Genomic DNA, 21838 nt, shown 5'->3' on the forward strand with positions numbered 1-21838 from the left:
TAAAAAAGTTTCCTAATTAGGCCTAGTCTTCAATCAGCCTGCATACATGTGTTTGAAAACAATCACTATTCTGGGGCTTAAATCCCCCATGCATCTCAAGGTATTTTTAAACAGCTGCCCACTGGAAGCAGCTTATGTTCTTCTTGCAAACCTGAATTGTTTAACCACTTATATCTATGAGGCCATTTTGGGGGTAGTGCTTATCTTTGCATCTACGAGCTCCGTTTAAAATAAGTTTGTAAAAAGATTTTTAAACTTGAAAGACGGAAGTCAAGGCAGTTCGCAAGACAAGCGTTAGATTCAACAGAACAGCCTGGTTTTAAGATGAAGCGATTCTTGCTCACGGTTCTACAGCCTCGTCTTACTTGCTCACCGCAACAAACGAGTGAGCTGTCCACAAGAAAATGAGTTATCCTCACAAAACTCAATCAGAAGGTGCACTCCCTTGATACACCCAGCCTCTACTTTTCACTCATGAACTACCTGTAACAAAGGTTCTGCCTCCCCTACCTTTGCTGCTCTTCTCACTGGCAAATTCTGGCCACACGGACATTTAGTTGAGCATTGCTTAATTACTGCACTCTTTTCTTTCATGATTTCAGAAGAGCCGCAGTTTGCTGTATACCTTCCCAAAGCAAACAGTGTGGCATGAACAAAATGCTGGACTACATTCTGAAGTGCTTTCCCCACTTCCACCCTCGATGTAATCATTCCCCTTTCTTTGTCTTCATTATTCCCTTTTGCTTTCTCATTCGTAAGACACATTGCCATGAAAACCTGCACCAAGGGAACTACATACTCTATAAATATTTTTATTTCCCGATTCCTTTATCTAAACTGCTAGGCTCTATTCTCACTTAACTACATTCAAGCAACAAATAGCCACGGAAACTAGCCAGAGCCAAACAGAGTGCCTGGGTCAGCTACAGAAGAGAAGACGACAATGGGAAAAGATGACTTCAGCAGACAAAAGCTTTCTTGGGTTTTGATTTTCAAGCTTTGTTTCTAAGAGCCAAGGGCTTGATTTAAATCAAGATCAAATCTGAACATTATGATTCAGTGGTTACAACGTGATTTTTCTACACATTTCAGCTAGTACACTGTATTTACTGAACAGTACCTTGCAAATCACAGTTAAAGAATGCTTCACAAGCGTTTTCTCTAAGTATTTTCTCTGCATGGCAGAAAGCGAACAAAATAATCTTCAAATCAAGGCCATATAGACAAAAATTTCAATAAAGATTTTAAACTGCCTGGGTAAATGAACAGAAATGTAGAAAAACATGTTGTACACTGCCACACTGTTAAAGTTGTCATTGCCTTATTGCCTTTCAAGAAGCAAGAAGCTGTGTGTGTTACACGTTAAGAAGGACCTTTTCAGACACTGTTTTCTAGCATTTCAGGAATTTCACTGAAAAATCCATTGGTACTATAATGTTACCAGGTCTCATATAACTGACAACAAAACCTGTAAAAGAAAGCTGGCTGCGGCATTGGTATACTCTCTCGGAACAAATCAAAGTGAGGTAAAGGCTTCTGAAGGTCCTTCAGTACACCACCTAACTATTCAAAACAGACCATGCTGAGGGAGGAAGGACATTCCAGTTAATCTGCGTTTGCAGGGTCCCAGACATCACAGGGTCTTAACCTACAATTAGGGTTCAAAGGGTATGGACAGAGTGGCTGTATCACACCACTAAGGAGTGCATGATACGCTTCCAGAAGGGCCAAAGCAAAAAACCAGTCTGGTACTCAGGACGACTGTGCTCCTTTTCCCTTTCTAAGCACAGTATCCTCCAGGCCTGCTCTGAGGACAGTCCAAGCTTCGTGGTAAACCCACTGGTCTGTGGTGTCCCACACACATATACCCTCTCGCACTGCAAAGCTACAGTGGGGTAGAAAGACAAGAAACTGCCTCCTCCCACCTTCTATGTCTCCCTCTCCTGCAAAGCCCTAGGATCTACAGCAATACAAGTAACACTTCAACAAAAGATGCCAGCCTACCACTTGGTAGATGCAGGTTTGAACTCTGGTTTCTCAGAATGCGTGTCATATTCACACTGCACAATGGCAAAGGACACAGTGAGAGTCCTCGGGTAGTAAAGGAACACTGAGCCCTCCAGGTGATGCACAGCTATACCGACATAGCAACTTTTGTTCTAAAGGAGGTACAGCTGTGTTCCAGTGGCACTGCGCCCTGGTTAGCAAGGTCACTGGAGCTCAGAGCCTACAGAGCAACTTGTATCAAACTACCCCTGTTATTCACTCTGCCTCATCACAGCACATAGCCGAGAGAAAGATTTCAAATGTACCTGCTCACAGAGCTCTGATGGAGCCTTGATGACTAGAGGGTATATGCACAGGCATGTAAGATCACAGCACATCCTCATATCAGCAGGGTGCCTACACGGATGGAGGTCAACCACATGGCTCACCTGAATTTGTGAATAGGTCCTAAATGTAAAGACTACCATGACAGCTTATTAACAAAGCTTTAGCAATGGCAGTAACAGAATGATGTCAAACACTGGTCTGGAAATAGGGCTGGTCAGAGCTTTTGTAGCAGAGTATTTTGTCTATTGACACAATTGGCAAATAGCTAGAAGCGTATGTTGCCAACATTCCTGTTTTGACAGCTCTTCTACCAGACAGAGAATACAGAGCAGATTCCTGACAGAAGCCAGCCAGCTATGGCACCGCTTCTGAAGTAGCCACCTGAAAGGCTCTGGTGTGGTCAGAGAGCAGCAGCCTTCCAGGCTCCTCCTCAGAGGAGGGAGGAACCCTGACTCCCATCTGAGCCCTGCGGCGTCTAGGTTTCAGTTCGTTTGAGTGAGATGGATGGCTGACTCTGAGACTGCTTTCGTAACCGACGGCAGACTTGTGTTTGTTAAGTCAGCTCTGTAGCACTGTCACCTCACAAGTTATGCTACAAATTTGCTTAGCTGGTAAGGTCCTTAATGCAGATCAGAAGGACATTAATATTATCCTTTGATGTCTTTGTAGTATTTATGCCATGACTAAATTGGCTAAGTGCTTTAGCAATATTTGAGACTATTAGGAAGAAAATTATGTAGATTACGTGGAGAGAAGGAGAAGAGAAAATGAGAAAAAGTCTCACAGCCTACAAATTCATAAGGATATCACTGGTTAAGAACATTCAATGTCCAATCAATGTTTTGATTCCTCCAGCTAATTTTGAATGAAGCACTGAACACTAGCTGTAATCACTGTTTCTCATTACTCTGCAGTTACATTTCAAATCCTACCGTGTTGCAAGCTTATGGCAGACGACACCAGTGTCTGTTATGACTTCACTCAGTCTCAGCTCGAGGTGGACCTTCCCCTGAAACACACCAAAACCACCGCAGAAAAAGTTAGGTTTATGCATAGCCAGCCACATTATTCCAATTTAAAACAAAGCAAGTCAGTTAATGCAAGTAATTCCAGGAGGAGTTTAAAGATTAAGTAATAGCTGTATAGTTAAGGTATTTCAACTACCAGAAAACCCAAATTAGGAGCTATTTCGCTAAATTTCAGCACATAATTCCCATCATTATCTCTGTATGTTTTACTAGTTGAGGGTTATGGAGTGTCTGTCGTCAGACACAAAAATACCGTGTTGGAGCTTTATCTGTATTTTACATTTTAAATATTAAGCAAAGATCTGAAACACAATCGTTGAAAAGATATCACAGCAGTGTTTTATAAAGGAAGACACCTAGATGTTATAAATGTTAGAGAAATAAAAATTATGAAATAATAAGAACTATGAGACACGTGTCAAAATTACATTGGGAAAAAAAAAAGGTTCAGTCACGTTGCCAGCATTCATAGGATCTACTATTATACAGTCTTCAACTCCTTACCACCACATTAACTCCATTATGACTTGGGCCAAGATCTTATGCTCAAATATGCTAAGAAAATAAAGACGATCATGAATACAAACTGCATTCCTCTTATTAACTCTGTAACATTTCAAAACATGAGCATCCAGTACCACTGACGAGAACTCAGCACCACTGAGCGTGTAACCCAGTGTGTATATATATCGTGTATATTTACAGTGTATATATAGTTAAGTGCAAAATACATTTTGTTATTGACCTCTTCTGACATGCCAGCACTGCCCGATCATCTTCTGCAAATCATCATGGCCGAAATTGAGTCATTCGCCTTCATAACCACCTCCCCTCCACCTTTTTTACCAAAGAAACTAAAATCAACCCTGCTAGTTAGCCAGAGCTCTACTGTGGGTGCCATCTTTGACTCATGCAAAAGTCTATCTCAACTCATGCAAAAGTCTGTTGCCACCCCTTTTATATGATCGTCCAGATTGAACCTTTCTTCTTTTTGCACATGACCAAAACTCTTGCTAGACTTCCCTGTCTCTTCTGACCAGTTACAGCACTCCTGCTCTACAAGGATGTTTATCCCGCATAAGAGGAGGCTGAGGATCAAACCCTGGGCTCGAGTTGCACCTACGCTGCTAAGATTTACTTCTTCTACAGCAGATTTGTCTGGATAAAAGCTGGTGAGGGCAGTCCAAAGCAGAGCAGGGAGTACAATAAGAATTACGTAGTATGGACATGCAGAAGTTCAGTTGAAGGTCATTCCCTGGTCCTCTTACATTTAACAGTATAAATGATCACTGAAATCAGTGCTTGAATACCTGTCCTAAAGAAGCCTATGAGACATTCTGTTTCTTGCTGCAACAGTCATTCGCTTGCCTTCCTTGTATACTCCTTTCTCAGTACCATCCTCCCTGCATTCTCCTGAATGCACACTTCACACTCTTTCCTGCACTTCATGCTTTCACTCCTCAGACCGCGATCACCTACTTATACCTTCAGAATTCTGATTCAATAGCTGTCTTTCCTGTCCAAGGGCTGGAACACAGGCCATTCAAGCACACGTGGCAGATGATACTGCTGTTCGTCCAAAAAACAAGACAGATGACCTCTCCAAGCTGTATAAAAGCCCATGTTGCATAGGCACTGCAGCATTTTGAACAGGGAAGGACGCAAATGTGTGTGAGTTTTAGAAGACAACTCCTGTCAGGTGTCTTTTGCGTCATTTTAAACAACAATGCAAAAACCAAACACGTTGCATTTGACTGTCAGACTCCCAGTTCGTGTCCGTTTCGGCAAGACATGTATCTTCCTTCACCTTGTCAGTGTACCCAAATGTCAACATCTAATTTTCTTCCGAAGCGAACCCTGTCCTCACGAACAAGAGGATTTCTCTGTACAAATGCATAAAAGCCACTTCCAGATCCACCTCTTTAAGACTCAGTACCACTGCAGTGCCCATCACACCCATGCGTAACAAGGGATGGGCACACAACCAGCTAAGAACTCCTGTGAAGCAGGACAGTTTTCTGGCTTTAGTTTTACCATATTTTCCCTTACTCTTCATTGTTTTCTCTTCCACTGGTCACATTTTATCACAGGAGCTAAATCTCTGGAGAACAAATTTATATTATGAACCTGTAAAGAACACTAATGCTATCTTTGATGATATCCTGCATATTACCTTTACTAGAGAAATCAACACTAATACAAGTTTTGAAGAAATGAAGAGACAAGAACAGACTTAGAAACTCTAGAGAAAATATCCCTTTGTAGAAAAATACCAAGGAGGTAAGATAATGTTTTTAGAGAAATATTTCTACTGATCTTAAACAAAAGCTAGACTGACCTCTCTCAGGAAAGAAAGAATGCTTCAATGCACTTAGGTGAGCCTGAATGCAAGCTTACTTACAGTGCTCATTTGCTCAATCTCACACAGACTAAGCAAGATGTAAGCTTCCTATTTTAGAAATTAAGCTGTAAAAAACCTTTTTAAGTCAGCAGCACTTCACACGTTTTCCCAGCTACATTAAGCACAAAAATATAGTGCTGCCTCTTTTGGGCTGAGCGCCATTTTTTCTTGTAGCTCTCATTTTTCTCCTGTGAAGACTTTGCAAACGCTCAGCTGCTCAAAAAGTGACTCAAAGCTTCAGACAGCAAAACAGAGGTCATGAGATCAGTGGGATCTGCAGCCCTATGACTATTCCCAGAACACCTCATTACTTCCCGTTAAAAAGTCAAATACATAAATACATTAAAGTAAAGCTGCGTATTTGCAGGCTTGACTCACAGAAAAATGTAACTCCTACATAAACAGAATGCTTTTTCCCAAATCAATTATACCGTTAGGCAAAACATAAGTATTAATCTGAATAAATTTACTCCTGAACAATTGTATTAGCTGGGTTTAAAAAATAGCAGATAATCCATTTTTCAAAGGGAAGACAGAAAACTATGCCATAAATCAGTATCATAAAATCAACAGTCAATCTAACTAACATAAGGTCAACCTATACTGGATTAAATATACCACAGAAACAGGAGTTGCCAGTATCTTTATTTACTGAGAATTTATAACAAAGAAATTCTTATATTTATTATCAAAAGAACTACTGTGATAATAACAGGAGCTTCCAGTTGTACTAGGTGCACACTGGTATTGACAGCATTTACAAGCAGGAAAGATCAGATAACGCACCAGGATAAAAAGTCTGTTGTTCCTGCTTTACAGCTGACACAGTGGCTTGGTCCTGCTCAGACAGAATCCCTGCTGCAGAGCCAGAGACTGAGTCCAGGATCAGTCCCAGGCCTATGTCCTAGCCGTAAAGCTTTTTTCCTTCATCACAGAAAAAAAACTCAGAGAAGAAGCTGGAGGTCTGACAATTTTGAAGTAGAATGCATTAATTACTAAAAACATTTCCATAAAAAAAAAAAAAAAAGTTTCAGGATGTTCCTAGAAGCAGCTATGCTCATTAGCATACCCTTCACATTTGGAAGGGTAGGACTTTTTCAAGGAACAAGCTGAAGGAGTGCCAACTAACTGCTGAACACTTCCTTTTTCATAAACTCCAGCTGATATGGATGGGGGGGTTCATAGGTCATACGTCCTTCCTGATCATATCTAACATCGCATAATGGGGCCAGTCGGCCTCCATTTTTCAGTTCTTGATTAAAGAAGCCATCAGTAGACTGAATTTCTTGTAGGGAAGTAGACGGCATTCTACAGGAAATCAGTAACAAACAAAACTTTTAAAGGGCCTTACTGACGAAAACCAAAATATATGCTATGCTTGTTAAGGATCCCCTTTACTGAAAAATAATAGATTCAAGTTCTGTAACACTGACAGGTATCAAGGAGAGCTACATACACGGTTACCTGAAAAACAAACTGGAACTGATCATACGCTTGCAAAGAAAAGAAAAAGCAGACTCAAAGTCATGTTTTTACAGACACAGGAAAAGCCTGTCTCCAACCACCTCATTTCTCCTTGGAAAGCAGCTGTGAGTTACTGTGGATTGAAACACCGGAAAACAGTTGTAAAGCAAGGATCCAAAGGCTACCTACCTGTATCACGCTCCCAGCGGCTGCAAATTTGCGGTTTAATTTAAACACAGCATGTTGCAGGAGAAAAAAAAAAAAAACACGTGACCGTAGATTATCCTAAAGTTATTCTTACGACACAATTCTGCCATCCTGGCACATGGCACTTTTAGTGTCTTGGGCAAGCGGTGGGCCTCAGAGGCGGTGCTTGCAGCTACGCGGGCACCGCTGGGAGCCATTTCTGAGTGCAGTTCCGCGCAGACATCTTGGCCTGGAATCTGACACACATCGCAGGATCCAGAGGCTGTAGTTTCAGATGCAACATCTGATCTAACTCAAAACAGATGCAATCTGGGATTTCAGGGAGAGATTTATGAAAGAACACCGCCAAACACTAGGAACCTCTGTGCTCTATATCCGAGGCTCCAGTAAATGCACAAAGGATTGACAGTCTGCTTAAGTTCAAAAGACAGAAGTCAAATCTACCCAAATCTCTTAAATCATATCTTTAAGGAAGTATCAACCAGACATCCATCCTTTTTGTTTCTGTGAAACAGTTTTTAGAAATCTTTCACTTTTTAAAAACATCAAAGGAAAAGAACAAGGCCTCACTGTTAATTTTAAACAAAACCAGGAAATAGACAATCAACTTGCTTGAATATTAAATATCAAGTCAATTATCTTCATATACAGGGCTCACAGCACTGTAATTCTCTTTTGTAGAAAAGAACAGTAGCTGATACCACAGAAACACCTACAAAAGGTATCTGTCTTCTATTAAACCTGACGGACAAGAGGTCTGTAACCACCCACCATTCTACTTCTCACTAGTTTACCCAATTTTGCTAGAGACTTTCCCCTCCAAGGTGGGAGTGCATCCGCACAGAAGTTTTCCAAATATTTATCCCACATGGGGACCCCTTATCCCAGCACAGTTCCCCAACCCTCATCAAGTCCACAGCTCAGCTCAACTCTGCTCATTGCTCAGGAGTGAGGGAAGAGGGACTGGGACCCACCTTCGGCTCTTTACTCTTCCCTCCTGCTGGTACAGAGTGACTGCAGGCAGCCTCAGCCCAGCTCCCGGAGGCGGAGGAGGGAAGAGAAGTAACAGGGACAGGTTGTAGGAGAGGACGCGGCTAAGCAGGTGACATGAATCGCAGCCCATGACTAACACCTCATTGTTTTGCAATCTCAAATTTAGGATTGTGATACCCCTGGTGTGTTTGTTCACTTTCCCTTGCTGCAAGCCGTCTGGAGAAAGGAGCACTGGAAGAACTTGGCGCTGCTCACGGACCATTCCAAACTATGGCATAACCTGTGCTGTTGCTTCCTCTGCCTTTCCCAAATTTTATTTCAGGATATAGCAAATGTTATTAAACAGATCCTGTCTACTTTGAAACCCTCTTTGGCAACTTCCTGAGATGTCACTTTCAGGCACTGCTAAAGCTAAAGAGCAGACAATAAAGCTGACCCAAACTCTAAGGACTCATTAAATGCTGCCCACAAGGGAGTGGGAGAGGAAAGACCAAGGGTGCAGCTACTGCTTTAGGTAAATCCAGCCCTGCAGTACTATCAGCAGCCCCACATAAGGTCACAGCTTAACAGCAGGTTGGAGAGCAGGAGGAAGTGGTTTTTTTGCTGTCTGCATTTGCTGCTCTAACAGCTGCTCCTTCCTTTAGCAGAGGGCAGCAGGCGGCTGGGAAAGGTCTAAGGATCATGCTCTGGATCACAGCCTGCCTGCTGGACCACGGTGCGGCACACAAGAATCTGGAACAAAATCCAGTCTATCACCAAGAAGAGTGCAACCGCTCTAACGAACACTGCATGGGTTTGTAAATGCTAGGCAAAGCAGAACTGAGGTCTGCTTGGTCTCCGTATGCGCAAGCACGTCAGGATTGCTCAGTAGCCAGCAAACGTCTTCAAAAGGCACAATGTTGGCCTTCGTGTTTCTCTGAAGGAAGAATACCTCCTTATGGTCAAAATCCTTTAATTAGTCATGTTTTCCTCTCAAATACTTTGATGCAATACAATATGTAGATATTGTAAATGAAAGCCACCTGGCTGTCATTTCCCCAGACAAACCGTGTTCTGCAGATACAGAATCCAGGTATTTTATTTTGAAATAATGTAAATTTATTATTCAGCAGTAGGTGCTCCTTACCACGCCATGTTACAGACTAGCTTTTTAAAAGTAACAGATCAAAACTGGATAGACTGCCTCGCCCCTTTGCACCAGTAAGTCTGAATACTGTGCTCTTACACTCACATATGGAGGAAGTCTCGCCACAAAGCAGAATCTGGTCAATAACTGGTCTTTTAGTTTATCACAAACATTATCTACCATAGTTGACGCAAGATTCAGTTCTCTGAAATAATTTTGTCAGCAGGCATGTAGCCTTGAGAATCTTCCCACCCTACCAAAACAGAGATTTCATCTCTTTTCAAAACAACTAGACGAGAGAAACCTAAAAGCCACTGTTCATAAAATAGAGGGTAACACCCATTTATTTCCTGTGTGTGGTAGAAAGCTGATACCAAACCTGGAAGCAGCTTCTTCTTTTTACAATTTGCATATACCCATGCTTACAGTAGGTTATACAAAATGCATCAGTGACTCATCTTTACACTAGAAGCATATAAATATGTTACACAAAGCTAATTAATGACAGTGTTGAACAGTGGACATGCAATGCAATGCAATGCAACTGTTTAATAGACTAGATAATTCTGTCAATCACGGGAGTGAAACAGCCCTTTACAGCTGCTCCTAAAGACTATTTGCTCAACCCGGTTTATCTTCAAACCCACATTCTTAAGAAAAGTAGCAATTAGCATCAGAGCCATTCCAGTTCAACCCAAGTTGCTCCACACATGTAAGCATTGATTTACACAGAACAGGAAGCAGGAAGATATGGGAGAGACCATGGCAACTTCCATAATATTATGAAGGTAGGGTGAAAGAAAAGAACAGAGTAACGCGCTTCCAGCTTCCTCTAGAGATCTGGGATAACTCCTCTGTCACATGAATGGAGAAGACCTAATTCAAAAGCTTGTGGTTAAAACCTTGGCTCAGCTGAAGCCATGGCAAAACTCCCATCCTGGCAAGGCTAGGATTTCATTCATGAAGCCTGACATTTGGGATACAGATTCTGCATTCAATGGGAAGATGCTGACAAAGGAGGGGAGGTTTCCTGAGCAGTGCAGAATGCCCTGGATATACTCTTCTAGCTAATATACAGGAAGCATTTCAGAGCCAGCAGTGATTTCCAGCACAACAAAAGGATTTTAGGCGTGCTCTCCAAACATACCTACAAGTCATATTTTCTGCTAATGATGTATAGTCCACCATCTGACACTCATATCAGTCCATACTCAAGAACAGGCATGTTTAATCAACAATAATCAAAGGCCAGTGTAGGTAAAATGCTAGCATGGTGGAAGGAGGAGGAAGGGCTTCTCGTATCTGAAAAAAATATTTCTTAACCTAGTAGATCTTTTGCACAAAGCTTTGAGGACAGAAGGTTAAAATGTGAGACAATTTGCTTCCTCAGTGTTGGTTATCTGCCCTTTGCATGCCTTTTTTTTTAAAAAAAAAGTTGATAGCCAAATAGATACGTTTCAGACACATCAAAGTTCTTAGGAGGAAGGGGAAATGAGCAATTTTGAAATTTGGATGTCAGGTCTTTTCAACCCCAACAATGAGTTTTACATAAGGCCTTGAGCATGACTGCCTTTGGAAAAGCACTCTGTCACTTAAAACTGAGAACTCAGTTGTAAGAGAACGTGACCATTTCACATTTGTCAGTGCTGTGGAGGAAGTAACTCAAAGCACACTTGAAAAGGGGAACTTTTAAAGCAAGAACCTGCATGGGAAACATGTCAGAATGATCTAACTCTCCTTGCATTTCTCCCCCACTTTGGCATATACAGACTAGATGATTTGGAGTATGCTGGTATATTTTTGTATTAATCAGAACGTCTCTGGATCTTTAACTGCTACACTGATTACATGCACACAAAGGGCATTGGGGTTGCAAAGCTCAAACTTCATGGAACAGACTTGAACAGGGCTGAAGTTACGGTGAAAAAAATGAAGGAGGAAAACTACTCAAAACCAGGAAAGGCCTTTAAAGAGTGCATGTGCACTTGGGCTTAAATTCCATTGAGAACACCTGCCATCTACAGCCCCAGGCAAGTATCTGAATCAGTTCCTGTTGGATAAATGTCTGCATGTGAAGGAAAGGCAAACATTCATGGATCAAGAAAACTGTAAACACAATAGCACTGCAATTTTTGCTTCCAGTTCTCAAAAACCTGAGAATGAGAATACAGCAGGTCCCGAAAGACAAGCAACTAGTAGGAAAAAAAGAGACACATCCTATGGAAAGTGTGCAACATCATGCTTTTACTGCCTTCAAATAACTTAAAGTTGTGTCTTCTGTTGCTAGTCCCTCCCCTCCAGCTGAGGCTGCCTGACTGTTTATAGTCTATTTCAACACAAAAGTTAAATCATTTTCGGTAATGGCTTAATTCCTGTCTTATTTCCCACAGAAATGTTTAAACACTTGAACTGTCACATACTGGGTATTTAGCTCTGGGCATGGCAGCAGCCCACTGAGTAGACAGGTTCTGTCACAAAATGAGAACTTAAAATTCCTTCAACTAAAACCACACAAACCCACCTGGTTACAGCTTCAGATTTTCAGAGCAAGTTTTCCAGTCTGGAAAGTCAACCATGAATTATGCATTTAATGGCTGTTGTCAAGTTTCATTCTGCACTCTGTATAGTAAATCTTCCTGACAGCATTTAACGTGTTTTAGTATATTCAAAACAGAAATACTCATAAATCATGTCATTTCATATTTGTACACCAAACACAAATACAGTTTTGCTGGAGTTCAATAATTTGTTCTCCCCAGAGGAGCTTGTACTTAAACCTCTTGGCACACAATAGTTTCATCACCCAGGTTATATCTAAACAGCATTCAGGGCACACATTGACAGGACTATGAGATACGTTCTTTTCAAACTAGCAAGAGCAAAACCAGCCAGCAAGATCTGGGGGCATTGATTTACCACAAGAATAAGAGGCTGTCGACCCCAAGGAGTAAATTACCGTCCATTAGGTGAACACCACAGTGCTGTGTTCTGATGGCTGCTGTCACGCACCCACTCACATGAAGGGAAATTCAGGTGCACCTGATTATGCCGATTATCTCAACTAGCTAGTCTGCTAGACAGAATGATAAACCACAAAGGGCATGTGGGTGGGTAATGCCCAGTCTGTATCTGGGGGCTGAGCAGCTCTGCAGCACCCGTCCTGCTTCACATGGGACTGTGCACCACACTGAAGAGCAGCAGTGGGGCCGGGGGGTGGATTACAGGCTTCTTAGCAGCTCTTTGCCTAGACGGACAAAGCCCTCATTTTTTTCTTCAAGGTGAGCAATCATGCTGTACTCTGGATGTGGCATTAAAGCATCTGACAATAAAGCTGGTATTTGCGTAGGCTGACAATTAACATAGCCCTGCTGTCATTAACATCCTCATCTGCAATAAAGTTTATCAAGTCATAACCTCCCCTTGCAGGCCTACCAATACAAAACTCCTTTACAAGACAGTAAGAATTAACAATGTTGGAAAACCATAAAACTGAAGGCAAAACCTCAAGCTAAACACCTTGGAAATTATATGTCTGATGGAGTTATGCAACACTACCACCTTTTTTTTTTTTATTTAACACATATAGGCTTATTTATTTTGTACAGCATCAGAATACGTGAGAGTTATAGCTTGTGAATAAAACTTGAGAAAACAGCACAAAAAATACTAAGACATTAATCAAATTCCATTAACAGAATTCTGCTTGTTTTATTATTTTGCACTCACAAAAAAAAAAAAAGAGAGGAATCTCCACATCACATACTATTTCCTCTCTATGTACGAAGTGAGAAAACAGTGTTGCCACTTGAAAATTTGTATCATTTCTGGAACTCATACAAGCGAGGTCCAAGCCATGTCAAGAACAAAATTTTAAATTCTACTCATTAAATTTCATATCGACAGCTTAAAATATCAGTTCTTACATCACAGAAGTTATTAACTGTAATTTTAAATCAGTCCTTCTGTTCTGAAAAATTAGGCCAAATGTCTCCCAGAACCAAGCATCTGAGAACCGTGGCACTCAAGTTTACTAATATTTCAACAATCCATTGATTTTAAACTAGTTTTCAGTTTCTCACTGTGCTGATTGGTCTGCTTAAAACCTGGGTATTTTCAGGCTTTGCACACAGTAAAGTTAAGTCCTACACAGGCTTATCACTGTCACCCAGTGCCTTTCATATCATGGCCTAATGAATTAGAAAGAATTAGAAACCTGGTCTCTTCAATGCTTTTTTTTTTTTTTTTTTAAATTTCTCTCTCACTCTGACTTGTATGACCCCAAGCAAGTCACATTCTGACACTTATGATATTCAATGTGTGGGCATGACAGCACCTTACCTCAAAACACACTGCTGTGATGCATAACTAAATAGTCATGAAGTGCTCTACAACATGGAAAATAGTGTTAAGGCCACTGGCTGACAAAATCAGAAGTAAGGTGCAGGAGTTCCCCGGCACGTAGCTCAGCGTTTAATCCACTAGATTATTTGGCCAATGGGGACAACTGCTAGAACACTAAAACTGATAGCTGGTAAAATTGCTTGTTGACTTCTAGTATTTGCATGTTTCACTGCAAGTGTTAACTACCTAGAATTTCTTATTTTCCTTAAAATCAGAGAAAAAGTGAGTAACATTGTATAAATACTTATCATTAACACAAATATTTTTTCTCCTGTAAATGAAAAAGTGTTTAGAAAAAGATACAACTGAGATACCACAAAAGTAAAAAAATGCAAACACAAAAATACTCCTTCATTCGGCTATCTTCACTTGCATAAGAATCCGTACAAAGTATTTACAAATCTGCTCCCACTATTATTGAAAACAAAGCCCTCTTGCAGACTCTTTAACATAAAGACTGTGGAACATCCAAGTAAACGGATAAAATCATCAGAGTGCTGTTCATATTTACACTATTTGTAATAAATGCTTATCACGGAGCCCAGAAACAGCTTTTAACAGTTGGGCTCTTGTAAAGATACAAACAGCGGAAGTGATAAACTGTACAAACAATTGCAAACAGAGAACAAGCTTTCCAGCAAATATTGGGCTCCTCATCTCTCCAAAAGCTAGAGCTGCCTGTAAACCTTTCTGATACGAGTTCACAGTTTACAGTACCCGTGCTGTCCTAAAAGCACCCTGGTCTAAAAAGCTTCCACAAGCTCACTCTGTAAATATTGTAACAACATAAACAGTGCAGAAGCTTATCCAAATATTGGCCTCCTTCAACTGATAAATTACAAAGGGAAAGTTTTCATATCCTGCAGGAAATAAACACTAAATCTATTGTTTTAAAGTCACTGTCATAAGAGGCTTTGGGGTAAGAAGAAAGGGAGACCAGGATAAACAGAACAGACCTCTAAGTTAAAAGGCTGTTAAAAGCCTTTCCATCACCACTGGCATTGAAATGTGGCATTAAAGAGGATCAGTATTTTACAAGAGAATGTTAAAGGCTGAAGAGAATGAACAGGCTGTCATGAGGCTTTCTTTGCCATCACATGCACAACTGCATTATTTCTCTCCAAATAAAGAGAAAACCTAACCTCGAATGTATTTTCATGTATGCTTCACTATACACAACCACACTAACATGTTGGAATGAGTGTGCACTGCAGGTATCATTTTCTGACCTGGTATGTGCAGACACGCATGCAGACTGAAAAGCCAAGACATGTCAAACCCTATCACACAACAGTATCTAAACAGCATTTCTCCTTGCATTTCTTGGAGACTGTTGCACGAGTCAGACATTCACGTCTGTGGCCTCCCAAGCAAATACTGTGGTTCAAAAGTGACCCGTAATATGTAATTATAGGAAAAGGAAAAAAAAAAAGAAGTAATTGATATTGACTTGATATCCTGCTACATCATTTTAATGTCTTGCTTTGTTATAATGACTGTTTCCACAATTAATATTGTGCAAATTAATTACAATTAATATTGCAATAGAAAATAGAATCTGCTTTAAAAGAGGATAACTCCAAAAAAAAAAAAAAAAAAAAAAAAAAAGAAGCCTCAGAGTATACCAAAATCTTCAAAGTACCAAACCCTAAATGGCGCTGAGATGATACAATTATCTGCATTCCCATGGTTTGGAGTAGGGCCTAGAAATATGGCAAGGAGTGTTTATTCATCCAAGATGTACTTGTTGCCATTCCTGTGACAACCTGCCTACATAATTATTTAAAACAGTACCTGTAGATACTATTTTCAAGCTGGCTCCACTCCCTGAAGAATCAAGTTATTTATAGGGTTTTGTAGTTTTTTGATACTTGAGATAAACACACCCCTCCCTGTATCAATAACCCCGATAGTTCACATAGTTTTAATTATTTCTGTAGGCAGAATCCTGACCCCATTGATTTATGCACACTCGTAATTCACCCTACAGACACGTAAGTTGCAAATATCACTGAAACCTAAACCATACTAATAAGCAATGCTTCCTTTTTATAGGGAAGCAATACATCTGTCCTAGAGCCACAGAACCCATAAAGTTGCCATGACGCTGTTAAAAATACTCCTTTGACAAAATAATCTCACCTGTACTTCTGAATCAGCATCAACATGTTGAAGTTGAAACCAGGTATCTCTGTTATGATACTTCTGCAGATCTTCTTTCTGTATAGCTACCTTTCCTGGAAATAAAACAAACCAGAAGCACAGTTTAAGACATGCTATAGCTCCCCCCAAGGTAAACTGCCATCAAAACCAAGTTTTAAAACAGTGATTTAAGGACTGTCCTATTCAAGAAAGGCTTCAGAGCAAGGAAAGATTTCTTCAGGGCACACTTCACACAATACAAATTCTGATGAGCAGCTTTTTCCACTTCATATTGTGAAAGACTTTAAAATTCCTAACATCATACTCACCTAACAGACTGAAGCACTGGGCTCTGTGGATAAGCTTGTAAGCATGCTTATAGTAAAAATATCATTATTACTTCTTTGACATGACAAGCTCGGAAAAACTGTTGGAGAGAGATATTGTTGAGGCAGATGTGTCTGTAACAATCCCAGAAGAATGTTATGTGCATGGGGTTATTGCTTACAATATTTTAGGATGAGGCTTTTCACTATACAGCTTTGTAGAACGACTGCAGCTAGATAAGTCAAGTCACAGAAAATTCCCAGAGCTGCATTTTGGGTCCCTGCTGACCTACCTCCCTCACTCAAATGTTGCAGAGTTTGCATTCCACAATCCAGAGCCACTCAAGTACTACCCCTGACTGTACTAGAGGGAAAAAGAAAAAAACAAAAAACAAAAAAAAACCACAACACAACACAGTAGAGTTTTTTCCCCCCTCACCTTTTTAACCCCCTCCTACCCCTATCAAATTAGTTGGTTTGGTAGTTATGGCAACAGCAGCCAGTTCCGTGCTGTGAAATAATGTACATGCATGCTAAGGGCTAATATATAGGTAAAGCTGAAACTTATCATCTTGCCCAGTCTCTCTCAAGCATTATGTAAAGCACTCTCTGAGGGGCAATGAAACTTCTTCCAAGCGTCTGTCTTTGTATATACAAAGCAGAGCGTGGCATCCCTGAGGAGCACGTGATCCTCAGAAAGCAGCTTTGGGCTGGGTGGTTCCCCAGGCACTGAGCAAAGCAGCATGTTCAAAACGAGAAAATCCAGAGCAGAGATGTTCACGAGGCTAGAGAAAGCTGGTTTTTGGCAATGCAGTTTGGTAGCAGACTTCCTCTGCTAGAACGAGTTGCTCACATACAGTTTGCAACCCCTGCTTTGTACAAAACACAGACTTTCTTTAACCAAATCCTGCTAGATAAAATATACTGATGACCACAGCCTTAGTCGGAGAGAGATTTCCAAGGCTTTCCAAACCCATGCAGTTTGGCCAAAGGTCAGTAATACATTACCCTGACAAATGTTAACAGAACAGTTTTACCAAAAAAATAAAAAATAACTCCATGGGATAAAAGACTACAAAATTGGCAAACACAAAGTATTCTCCCTTCTGAAATCCAAAAGCTTATGAAAGTCCTAGCAGGAAGTTATTGAGGGAACACTGGGGTATAAATTTTGGCCTTTTCCTTTAGCTGTTGTTGGATGGCTCCACTCAGTCCTCCTGTTTGCTGGGCTGCTCCACGTACCCTGCTGCGGCTGCTGTTGCATTCTGTCACCCTCACACTGCTTCTGGTGACATTTTCCAGATTTCCAGTCCCAGTTTCTAACCTCATCTGCCATCCTTCCACAGCTGCCCTCCAGAGCTCTAGCTTCCACGGGGCTGCTTACCCATTATGCCCAAGTCTTGCTCATTCTGCCTTCGGTGCTCTCTTCCCCCTCCTTGTCCTCTAGAGATTGCCAGATTCATCTCCCGGCAAACATTAAACTAGAGATTAAGAGGCAGATTCGTTACCAGGCTCTTTATTGGATATGCAGAGCAACTTGAAGCTTCTTAGAAAAGCCATAATTAAGTTACACAAACCTACAAAATAATATGGCAGAAAAGGTAAATAAGACATTTGAACTGCGCTGAACAGAGGACACCAAGTTATGCTGCTGAGAATCTCTGTAATGATGTCTGTGTGTTTTCAAAGTTTCTACTTTTATTTTCCAACCACAGCAGTTTGTGGGCAACCTAGTTTCTCTAAAACATTTTGAGAAAGGGATACATTTAAACACATGACCTTCCAATAATTGCTTCGGACCTCACTTGAAATTGTTTACTTTCATTGCTTACTGTCCTCACCGCACCCTTTAATCTATTGCAGAAATCCTCTACCCAACTGCAGTGGAGCAGGCACTTCCCAAACACCGTTGCCTGTAATCAGTCTCACTCAGTCACCTCCCATGTAGGGAACATCCCTGAGGAAAACTCAATTTCACCAACATCTGCACCTGTATGCAGCATACATGCTGCTATCACTACTTTCAGCAGGGAGTTCCACTGCTCTCTGCATCAAGGATGGCAAGAGAGCCCAGGAGGGTCTGACCACAGTCTGTACATAATTGCAGCACACGGTGTTTAAAGGCAGTGGTATGTGTCTCCAGCTCCAAGAGGGTTAACATGGTGGTACAACTGTTTTGATTGGGAAACTGTTTGAACAGGACTGTTTGCTCTGCACAAAGGCAAGACTTATTGGTAAGTGAAACTTATTGACTGGGCTGGCTAGAATCCAGGGGTTTTCACAGCATACCAGATGATCCACAAAGGAAGGAGAAAAAAAAAAAAAAAAAAAAAAAACCAAAAAAACCAAACCACAAACAGGCAGAGGAGTAAAAAGAAAAAAAAAGAGCCTATACTTTGGCTAGTCTAAACATATATAAATGTGTATTATATGATAGGGCAGATTGTTTGAGCTGCCTTATTAAACGATTCTGTGTACAGGAATGCCCTGCACAATTTCTGTTTATAACTCTACTTGTACCAGCCATGTCCATATACTCACCCAACCCACACTCCTCCTCCTCATCACCAGGCCCACATAAACCACAGTGCAGGTGCTGAGCACAGACAGGTCCTGCTCTCTACACGGTCACCACTCTGCCACCAGCTGACCTACGTCTGACGTGGCTCAAACAACTTCTAGCCTCACCAGAACTAGATTAAATCTGGGCCAATAATCACGAACTGTTGGCACCTGCCATTTGACCTGACACTACACCGTCCTACAGTTCTGCTTGAAGATAAACCTGACACAAGAGGTCAGAAAGGTTTACAGGACGTTTTCCTCTTCGCAATTCTCCAGTGTGCGCCCAAACTTGAGTCCCTGGTCCCATGCTCCTTCTCAAGAGTTGGGTGGCTGCCAGGCTGTGGTGAGAGACTCCAAAACTTGCACCTGATGCACCCAGCCACTCGTGCTGGTTTCCTCAGAGCCACCCCAGGCTGCAGAGTCTGGATCTGTTTAAGCTTTTAGACACAGTATGGGAGGAGGCAGGAAACAGCAGAGCGTGCTGAACAGGGTAAGGTGTAATTGCAAAACTTAGTTAAATTACATTTTTAAAAGTTAGATTCTCAGCAATAAGATGAGCAATGATGAGGTAAAAGCATTCTTATCTGAACTAATTTTTTTCCAAAGTCTGACATTCACCAGGACCTCGGGTTGGGGGAGGGTAGGGAAACCCCACACACCCCTGGATGTTTTTCAGCCATGTGGCAGCAATTTCCCTATGTCCCCCCAGTTCGGACTGAACAGATCTTCACTGGCACATTTAAATCCTAAACCCTGTGTTCAAAACAAAGATACAAGATGGCTACAGCTGATCTCTTTCTTCTGTGAGTCTCTCTTCAGGTAAAAACACATGGCCAGCTCACAGATGAATGAAGTTACTACCTAGGGCCTGGATGGTCCTAAGGGTACAAATTCCACTCGATCCCTGGTGCAAACTGCTTTAAGGGCTTCCTATTTTCTGCACCCATGCACCCCTGGTTCTTGCAGTAGGCTGTACTGAAACTGTCAAGGAAACCAATCCAAACTAACGAACACTGAACAATGAAAACAAACATTCTGACAGAGGACAAGGGAAGAACAAATAAGTTTCAGGGGTCATGTGTGGGCGTTGCTGGCATTTTTAACACACGGATCATTTCAACTGATCTGTTTTACTGCTTCCCCACTGAAAAGTCACATTAACATAGCTACAAGATAGAAGATAGCAGAAGGTCAATGTTTCAGCCACAGAGACAGAAATGTGTAGGGATGTCTGGCTTCACCACTTGGGAAAGTGTTTGCAGAAGCACCGCACTCCCGGTGCCCATTCCTCACTGGAGTTTCAAAAGCTCTTCCCAGGCAAGTCCACGTAGCCCATTAGCTTGTCCCTGGATGAGCCTGAGCTTGTTAATTCAGGGTCTAACATATCTATACAAAGACTAACAGAGTTGATAATTTGGCTCGGATATTCTCCATCCAGTCACAACTACCTTCTGTCTGGATGACATGTTGGTGACAAAAGGATTAGGCACTAGTTTGAGGATTACATCTCACCTTTTAATACTCATTTGCCAGTTTGCAGTGTTTACCTCACAGCTGAGATGCATCAGTATTTGTGTCACACACTAGATTAGTAGAAGATATATTCCTTTACCAAAAAAGATGTCAAGACAGCAATACGACAGGAGTTTGTTATTTTAAAGGGGCACAAGGCTCTACCTGAAGACTAATCCAACAGTTATTTTACAGAACCCTAAAAATAGAGCATTACAGGAGCTCTTCTATCTTCTCTTTAGGTTATCTTTATATTGGAATACTTGCACAGTGAAAACCACAGAAACTTGCATATTGCTGCCAAGTGAGCTGAAGCAATATAGTGTAATATTTTTAATACAACATCCTCCATTAACACTGACTGCAGTATAGTTAATTTATAGCAAAGGGTTGAGTCACATGTTAAAAGGCCCCAAACGCCTAATTAATTCAGTCTTCTCTCAACTCTGAGCAGAGACTACTTTGCTTCCTATGTGCTGCAATGTTAGGCAGTAAGAGGACCTGGAAGCTAGTTCAGAAGCTGTTTCATGGTAGTATATTAAGTGCACAGACATACTATATCAGTGAATTCATTTAAAATAACTGATACGAAGATGCACAAGGAGAGTCACTTTCAATAGCTGGAAAGACTAAGGACAAATCAGAATCAATTTCAATCAATCTTTTAAACTGTGAAAGCCTTATGAAACTTTAATTACCTTCAAATCTCCAAGAAGCATTGCTGCTATTCCAGACTACTTGGGATTTAATAATTATCTGTATATGAAAGGTTATTTGTCCTCAAATAAAAGTACAGAAACTTTGCCAGATAAAAAGAGGTAGATGTCTGCCTTGCTCGAGAATGGCACAAATTCACTTACTGCTCCCGTAACACAGAAAAAGATTGAAACAAGTGATCTCCCTACTTGAGGATTATAAAGACAAGGATGAGAATTAGGGGCAACATAAGGCTTTAGAGCCTTAGAAACAGCAGAATGGCTCCCTCCTGGCTCCTGCACATCGCACCACGAAGCACAAGCGCTGCTAGACCATCTGCTACCATGGGTAAGAATTAGCGGCGATAATGGCAGAACATTTCCAGCAGAGCAGTGGTGCATTCTACACAGAGTACTGAGGTGTACTATACTCATGATCCCAGTTTTACCTGGTTTTTGAGTAACTAGTCCAAATGTAAGAAGAATATCACTTATGAAACCCATTTTTCCCCTTCACAGGATTTATCCTGGATAATAAGGCAGAGAATATTAAGCTGTGGATAAGACATAGCTCCTATCCTTAAAAGACACAAGCTGCAGCACTGCATGGACTACCCCCTATCAGGGTAGTTTTGCTGGCCCAC

The 21838-nt window shown here is 41.2% G+C and overlaps 1 protein-coding gene across 1 annotated transcript in view; it reads right to left on the reverse strand.

The window, feature by feature from the left end:
- The window catches only part of RASA3 (RAS p21 protein activator 3), a 134921-nt gene that overhangs the window by 54795 nt on the left and 58288 nt on the right, over positions 1–21838 (reverse strand). The window contains exons 4-5 of the mRNA XM_032997091.2: positions 16097–16191; positions 3267–3343 (exon numbers count right to left, since the gene is read on the reverse strand). Of these exons, the coding sequence (XP_032852982.2) occupies positions 3267–3343; positions 16097–16191 (172 nt within the window). The remainder of the gene's footprint in view (positions 1–3266; positions 3344–16096; positions 16192–21838) is intronic.

Source organism: Tyto alba, unplaced genomic scaffold (genome assembly GCF_018691265.1).
Source record: "Tyto alba isolate M040663 unplaced genomic scaffold, T.alba_DEE_v4.0 Super-Scaffold_45, whole genome shotgun sequence".
Classification (NCBI taxonomy): Eukaryota; Metazoa; Chordata; class Aves; order Strigiformes; family Tytonidae; genus Tyto; species Tyto alba.